This window comes from Monopterus albus, unplaced genomic scaffold (assembly GCF_001952655.1).
Source record: "Monopterus albus unplaced genomic scaffold, M_albus_1.0 scaffold142.1, whole genome shotgun sequence".
Lineage (NCBI taxonomy): Eukaryota > Metazoa > Chordata > Actinopteri > Synbranchiformes > Synbranchidae > Monopterus > Monopterus albus.
Window position 1 is genome coordinate 194,732 of NW_018128022.1, and position 8,683 is coordinate 203,414.

The window sequence follows — 8,683 nt, forward strand, 5'->3', positions numbered from 1 at the left end:
GTCATGCTGAGTCCCTCGGTGAGTGCCACAGCTGCCTTGTCAGTCTTTTATCACTGAATTTGACAATGTGGGTATCATCAGAGAGAATGAATATGTGTTAGGAAAGTGCTGTCAGTAAATTTGAAAATGGAGATTCTAAGTAATACAGATTCTCAGCACCTCCACGCTGTGCTTTACGCAGGTGTGTGTTAAATGACTGCTGTAGACTAACATGGCTTTATTGACTGCTAAATGCTCTTGTCCAATTCACCACACAAATAGATTATACCTGTGCACAATTTCATTTAAACAGCAGCGGGGAGTGCAAAAGGACATGGACACTGAGTCGGGTTTGCTAAAGTAGCCTACCACAATCACGAAGGCAGCAAAGACTGTCTTTATGGCTTTTTGTTGATTAAACATAAAATCGAAAAATAGAAATGTTACTGTCTGAAATGTAACAAATGATTTCCTGTTAAAAGTCTTGGTTAGGTACAATTACTTAATGTTGTGTAATTGTTTGAGTTTAAAATGGTGTACAGTTATTGACAAGATCCAGTTTGTTAGATGTCCTAAGTCATCTTACCTTGTCATTGTAGGAAAATGTGTCATCTTCTGTGTTTGACATTCTAGATCTTGACCATAACACTGTCATGTTCCCTATGCCTGGTCCTCACATTGTTTTTTTTTTTTGTTGTTGTTGTTTTCGTCGCCTCGCCCCCCCTTTTTTCCCCTCTCTCGTTGTCTCCATCATTCTCTCTACATTGTTTGATGGGCAGCAAGAGACAAAGGCCGCTGAAAACAGTAGCATCAATAGACATGAAAAGAAAGAGGAGAATAACACAGCTAGCAAAGTAACTGAGGTGAGTTTTGTCATTTTAAAAAAAACTTTTTGTTCATGGGAGAAAACTTTGGAGAACTTAATCCTTTTCACATTTTGGAGAAGTCTGTATTTACTCAAATAAAATGTTCAACTATAAATCGATAGCCGGCAGTGGCACTGCCCAGCTATTGGCACTACATTTGTTTCCCTGTTACTGTTAAGGCCACACACACAGCAGGATGAAGCTGGTGTTTGAGGACTACCGAAGTTGTCTGTGATTTAAATAATTAAATAGTTGTTTTAAAATGTCGCATTTAATTAAATAAACACTTTGACAATTTATCAAACACTTAAACAGGTGAGTTAAGTAATAATTCACCCCCCTGCACAGTTATGGAAGGGGTAACTAGCTATAGAGACCAAAACAGTTTTTTGTACCAGGCTGTAAAACATGTTTATTTCTGCTGTAAAGTTGGGCATTTTAACATGGGAGTCTATGGGTATCGACTCCCTTTTAGAGCCAGCCTTAAATGGCCATTCGAGGAACTGCAGGCTTTGGCACTTCACATTGGCTCCATTTCTCAGTCTCGGAGGTTGCCACTCAGGCTCCTCTCACAAGATCATGCTTTATTTGGCCAGTCACATCTGCAAGTCCACAAGGATTTAAATAATTTTCATACACAGAGCTTATTAGACTCCACCCTTAACTGCCTACAATTAGCATTCGTTTTCCTCTCATTCACGATTCACTACAGTCAGCAGAACAAGGAGACAAGGGATGAATGGGAGACCAGGCATTTTGATGGTTTAGTGGATGAATGGGAGACCAGGCATTTTGATAATAGGGAGAGTGAAGACTATGCATTTCTGCAAGTTTGTTTTTGTGTTCGGCTTGATTCATTACTCCATTGGATTCAGTTGCACATATCAAGCGTTGATGTCTCTGTAAAATGCCACCTAGTATCTGTGTGTCTTTGTGAGATGGGAAGGGAGTGGTGCTCATACTATAGATGTGTGCACAGTAGAGCACAGAATCAGGGCTTGCAGTCAGTTTGAACTCCTTTATAAAGGTAAATGCATAGGTGTAGTGCTGCCAGAATGCACTGGAATAATGCTCTGCCACTTTTTTCCCCCAAGAGAGGAAAAAGAATACTTGCACACTCAGTTGAAATTCTTGACATTACATTATTGTGCTGCTATTTTTTTGAACACACCCCTTTCAACTAATTGCCCAATTGCACAGCCTTAAGAGCGTGCATATCATGAATGCTGGGTCTTGTTTGCTTTCTGAGAATCTACTGGTAACTTGTTTGTCATGTAGCAATAAAAAATATACTAAAAACCTGGATTATTCTGGTTAGTCACATTGTACTGCTATTATTTTGAACAATACTGTATAACAAGGAGTGAAAAATTTAAGGGGGTCTGAATACTTTCCGTACCCACTGTATATGATGACGTGGATGGTTCACAGCAACGGTTTAGTGTTGCTTACAGATTCCATTTACAAAAGACAAGTGAGAGAACAAAACTAAGATCATCCAAACTGACAAAGTAGAGTGTCATTTCCAGGAGGGGCCGTGGAGACGAACATCAGATGTGATGATCAGCAGCAGAAACAGGCCTTACATTTAATTTTAGTGATGCTGGGATTTAATCAGACTGTTTTACCTGTGAGTGATCAGCTGTAGGTCTATATGACACAGGCAGGGCACAGGATGGCTGAACTTTTGCCACATGCTGACCAGTCACGAACCCCATGCACAGCTGATGTGTTCACTGTGGCTGGTTGACATGTAAACCAACATGAAGCAGGAGGAGCTCAGTGAACAATCAGAATGTTTTGGAGTCAGTTTAACACTGGAGCAGAGAGCATCTGTTTTCTTTTAGCTTTAGGAGGTATTTGATGACTGGTCATAACAAATAATGGGTGGGGGGTTTATTCTGTCACACTGTAGAATAACATTTGACCATGTGGGTAGTGTTTACATGGCCCTTGACACAACATAACCGTGTGCATGCATGGCATGCATCTTAGGTTCACTCCCACTTCATCATATAGCACTATACCTCGGGAAGTGGACTGTGGGCGTGTGGAAATTAGAGATACAAGTTGTTGTAACTTAACACTAGCCTAATCTTACATATGTTAGCTGGCTTTGCTTTTTCACTTGTCAAGCATGATTTTTCATAGTATTCATGACATTGGCCTAAATATTGCAGTCATTCGCATGTAGTATTGCAGCATCATGACATCTCGGCTGCACAAACCACGTTAATTCCTAGAAGGTTACCATGAGAGATGGCTATCCCTCCACATCTCCAGACTTCCCAGCCATGCATTCTGCTCAGTCTGCAATATTGATATTGACATCAGTCATCAGGGATCTGCAGGTTAATATTTGAACATAAAATGATGTCCATTTTTCAGAGCGGCGTTTATGTACTGGCTGTTGTTGTGACTTTAAAAGAGAAGAAATTACAACAAAAATGGCAGTACGAGCTATATGTGATCCTTTTCACCTGTCACTCACTGCAGCTTAATGATGTGCAAGAACTTAGTTAAAATTGTGACCTTACATTTTTGTGCAAGTTTTGAGCTTATTTTTTATGTTGTAATAATCCAAAATCCTAAATAATAAATGTTCCTTCAGAAGTCAGAGGCCAAAGTACAAGCTGAGCCTGAGAAGAACCAGGGCCGTTACAATCTGCGCCGTAGGAAAGATGATGGAGATGCAAAACCAGCTGAGGCCAAACCAGAGGAGAAGGAGGCCATAATGGCTGCAGCTCCTGTTGCCACCCTCTCCACCCCACTTGACTTTGGAGGGAAGATAGGTAGGTTTCAGGAGGGACAGTGTAGACCCAGTAGCCTTTTGGGGCAAAGCAAAGCCTTCTGAAGTTTAACATATGACCAGACTGAATACACCCTCCAATACAATCCAGTGCTGATAAAGCACACAAAAATATAGTTCGTAATAATTTACTTAACTGTTGTAATTTTTTCATTTAATCACAGAGAACTAGACAGACAGAATATAGCTTGCTGTTCTGGTAACAGCATGAATTTTGTGCAATTGTGTGTTGTCATATACTATGCACAGCTTTTCAGTTTACTAAAAGAATGAGACACTGGTGGTGTAGGGTGGATTTTTTGAAGCAGCACAGTTGAGATAACAGCCTTTGCTTTAGGCCATCATGCCTCAGCCTCACTCTGTGAAGTATGTAACTTTCCTCACCTTACAGATGGCTCAGCTTTGTGACTTCTTTGTATGTTAAGGAGCATATCAATTGTCAGTGTGTAACCATTCAGATAAATTATTTTCCTCCCTCCAGGAGCGTTCTTCTGGCTGCTCTTTCTGCCAGCCTGGGTCCTCTTCCTGATCCTCCAAGTCAGCCTGGAGGACCCGAGCCTGGCCAACTTTCCTCCTCCTCTGCCACCTCTTGTAGCCTTCTGGGATACCCAGGCCTTTGGCTTTGTCATCCTCTGGATCTTATTCCAGGCCCTGCTCTACATCCTGCCTTTTGGAAAGGTAAGTGAGAGGAGCTTAGAACTGTACAGTACAGTATCTACTGAACCCAGTACAAGTAAGGTGCACTTTGTACTACTTTTCATACAGTAATGACATGAACGTGCACATGACTTTGTTTCTTAACTCTGGCAAGTAGCACATATTGGATTAATGGTTAAGATTCTCCACAGGATAAACACGGTCTCTGTCTTTCTCTCCCGAGTCATCTCTGCCTCTTAATAGCTTACACTCATTGAAAATATTCTCTCTCAGTCCAAGTACTACTTTGTTCTAATGCAGATGCCAAAAATATGGTTACTCCTGCATTTCTGTCAGTTAAGGCACCACTTCTCCCAGAAAATTGTCGCAATCACAAATTCTTTGCTGTTCTCTTATTTATTTCTTGGAACAACACAAAGCAGCAGAAAAAAGCCCAATCTGATCCATTCCACACAGAACTCCAAACATGGACTGGTCAGAATTATTGAAACCTTTTCAAAATGATCAGAAATAGTTGTATTTCCAGCCTGTGATGCTCCTTTAATTTGTAATGAAACTCACCTGTAGCAATCAACAGGTGCTGGCAACATAGAAATCCCACTTGTAACTAGTTAAAATGGAGAAAAGTCGACTCAACCTTTGTGTCATGTGGACCACACTGAGCATGGAGAAAAGAAAGAAGAGCAAAGAATTGTCTGAGGATCAGAGAACCACATAGTGGAAAAGCCTGGACAGTCTCAAGGCTCCAAGTCCATCTCCGGAGATTTTGCTGTTGTCAAGAAGTTTACAACGGATACTATTGTAGGACCCCACTGCTGACACAGAAATATAAAAAAGCTAAATTGGAGTTTTTGCCAAAACCTGGGTCTCACAGCAGGACAATCACCCAAAGCAGAGTTCAAACAGCACCAGAAATGGTTTCAGACAACATGCAGGAGAGTTCTGAAGTGGCCACCAGACATCAGATCTATAACCCATAGAGCTCCTGTGGAGAGATCTCAGAACAGCAGCTGGGAGAAGGAAACCTTCAAATCTGAGAGACCTGGAGCAGCTGGCAAAAGAAGAGTGGCCCAAAATTCCAGTGAAGAGGCGGAAGAAACTCACTGATGGTTACAGGAAGTGATTGATTTCAGTTATTTTGTCCAAAGGGTGTGCCACCAAATATCAAGTTGAGGGTGATGGTAATTCTGTCCAGCCCATTTTTGGAGTTCTGTGTGGAATGTATCAGATTTGGCTTTTTTCTGCATGTATGTTTTCTGTTTTTTGCTTCAATGCAAAAAAACATGAAAAAAGCACAAGAATACTAAAGAATTTGTGACTGCAGCAATTTTCTGGCAGAAGTGGTGCCTTATGTGACAGAAATGTCTTTTATTTCAGTGCTGTACTGCCATTTAGAAGTGTCTACAGTGGTAAAACGAGGGGAGTAATCACAAAATACATTTCTTCCCTCAGTGTTTACAGTAAAACTTTATTTGGCATCTGAAATGATTTGAAACTTGTGAGCAGACTAACTCATTCCCTTCTGCATGACTCCAAATGTGCAGTGGCATTTTCACCTCCTGTCAACAAAATTGCCATTATCTTGGTGGGTCCATATGTTTTCACATAGTTGTTTACTTGTGAGTGACTGACCTCCATTTCCCCCATGACATTTCCCTCCACAGTAAATGAAAATGTACTCTTGGTCAGCTTTTAACCCCCCCTTTTTTCTGTCTAGTTAAGTGAAGGCATGCCACTGAAGACTGGGGAGAGGCTGAAGTACAGAACCAATGGTGAGGCTGTGTGAAGCCAGCGCTCAAATTCTTACTTGAGAGAAACAGATCCATTTCATTTGTCAGTTAGTGTTTGTAACTAACACTGTAGCCTTAGTTTTGTTTGCCACATTTAGTGAAATTGGATGCATGTTTATCTTGCTGCATTTCCACTATCAGAACCTAATGAGCAGTATACCCCATACTTCCCTTAACTATCACCAAGCATAACCTTCTGGGTAGACATGGACCGTCCTGCTTTGTTTTTCCACTGTAATTTCTCTGTGTCAGTCTCTGTTTAGAGGAGGGAGGGGCTGCTCCCCTGTCACACACAGTCACCTGTGTGTTTACACACTGTGCTTGTAATGGTAATGCTTGAGGTGTGAAGACACAAGCATTAAACCAATCACCGGTGACTGCTCTGTGCACATGCACCCCTTCCCCCTCGCATTCCTGGTACTTGATTTTAGTACTACCTTCTGAGGGGTGCTGAAATTTAGCTCCCAGGGCACACCACAGTGGAAACAAACGCAGAACCCATGACGAGCATTGCATGGCACAACACGTTTCAGTAGGTTCCTATAATGGAACAACCCCTTCTGACAACTAATCCTAACTCTTACATTAATCCATCATTTCATGCTAAGAAAATTTATTTCTGGTCATTAAAGAGGTTTTTTGTTTGTTTGTTTTGGGGTGGGGGGTGTCCTTGACATATTAAACATTTATACTGTGTCTTTGTGATTTGATGGTTTTTGTCATCCACATTTAATCTTTCTTCTCTCTGTATGCTTTTATCTAAACTGCTCTGTGTCCTTCCAGGTTTTTTTGCCATCGTGGTGAGTGCTGTAGCAGTGGCAGCAGCAGTGCATCAGGGTGTTGACCTCACCTACATCCATAGCCATTTCCTGCAGCTGGCCACAGCCTCCTTCCTCATCTCCATCTTGCTTAGCATCTACCTGTATGTGCGCTCTCGCAATGCTCCCCCAGAGCAGCTGGCACTAGGGGGAAACTCTGGTAAGTGAAAAGATCTAAACTTATTGACTCACTGAGCTGATAACATTCCACTGTCTCTCTCATCTTTGTTAATTCATTTATTGTGATTGTAGTCTGCTTTAAACAATTTTTTGATTTCGTCTCTCCCCATTTTTCTCCAGGAAATGTAATATATGACTTTTTCAAAGGACATGAGCTCAATCCCCGTATCAAAGGCTTTGATCTGAAATTCTTCTGTGAGATGCGCCCTGGACTGATTGGCTGGGTGAGTTTTCAAGTCATTTTGACTTACAGTCATTGCATCATGATTTTAAAGATGCACCTGTATACCCCAGCTGATTGTAGAGTTGGTGAAAGTACCACTGGAGCTGCATTTACACCAGAAAGCCCCCAGCACTTTTTATTGCCAGGAACTACAAGAACTGTCTCAGGGGTAAAAGACCTGGAACTGATTTTATTTGAGCTGCAGATTTAATCTCCAACATGTGGCACAAACTCAGTTATTGGCTTTTTTGTTTTTTTAGTTATGAGATTAATGCAGATCTTAGACTTATAATGTTAAGAACTACAGCTGTTGAACATGGGCCCCCCTTTTCAGAGTAGTTTGGAGACTTCATATATTTAGTGAAAGCTTTGTACTCTTGTTAATGCAATGAATTTTACAAGGCTTCAGTAATGTAAGGAGTAACGTGACTCTTCCGTGTATTTCCATGTAAAGTGTCACTACGTTTCCACTTTCTATTTGGCTTTTAACAATAAAAGCCCACTGAAACAATGGGTCAAAATTCTGAACCAACAGCAGTAATAGGGGAAACACTGCATATTGAGAAAAGCAAATTGTTTCTTGCACAGGATTTATTTACTGCTTTTCACTTCAAAAGTCAACAAAAGATATAATTTGCCCAGGCATGCATACAGTTGTATCTCCATGAACTGATATCCACCACCCTGGATGATAAGGTAACATTTCATATTGGTGACAGATTTTATCTCTCACTTTTAGTGTTTGATCAACTTTGCAATGGCGTTAGCTGAGATGAAGCAGCAGGGTCTGGATGCTCCATCCCCTGCCATGATCATTGTGAACCTGTTCCAGCTGATCTACGTGGTGGACGGCCTGTGGAATGAGGTATGCTCAACAGAGCAGAAGGCAAACGGGTGCTATAACCTTTACCAGAGGTACCCACATTTTTTCGCCTTGTGAGCTATTCTTCAAATGACCAAGGCAAAATGATCTACCTACACTAAATACTAAACATATATATACCGTATTTTCCGGACTATAAGTCGCTCCTGAGTATACGTCGCACCAGCCAAAAAATGCATAATGAAGAAGAAAAAAACATATATAAGTCGCACTGGACTATAAGTCGCACTTTTTGGGGGAAATTTATTTCATAAAATCAGAGACCAAGAACATACATTTCATCTTGAAAGGCAAGTTATCTTAATAACAATAAAATGGAGAACAACAGGCTGAATATGCGTCTGTTAACATAACGTGAATAGGCGGTATGTTAACGTAACATATTAACAGTTGTCCGTGCTCTGATAGAGAGGCGGTTGCGTTGCATGAAGCGGTAACACCAAGAAGGTCCTCCCGCAAAGTCATTTATATTCATCGC

The 8,683-nt window shown here is 41.1% G+C and overlaps 1 protein-coding gene across 1 annotated transcript in view; it reads left to right on the forward strand.

The window, feature by feature from the left end:
* The window catches only part of lbr (lamin B receptor), a 21,008-nt gene that overhangs the window by 5,776 nt on the left and 6,549 nt on the right, over window positions 1-8,683 (forward strand). Inside the window, exons 4-11 of the mRNA XM_020614082.1 lie at window positions 5-18; window positions 759-842; window positions 3,457-3,637; window positions 4,136-4,332; window positions 6,029-6,083; window positions 6,885-7,079; window positions 7,220-7,323; window positions 8,062-8,187. Of these exons, the coding sequence (XP_020469738.1) occupies window positions 5-18; window positions 759-842; window positions 3,457-3,637; window positions 4,136-4,332; window positions 6,029-6,083; window positions 6,885-7,079; window positions 7,220-7,323; window positions 8,062-8,187 (956 nt within the window). The remainder of the gene's footprint in view (window positions 1-4; window positions 19-758; window positions 843-3,456; window positions 3,638-4,135; window positions 4,333-6,028; window positions 6,084-6,884; window positions 7,080-7,219; window positions 7,324-8,061; window positions 8,188-8,683) is intronic.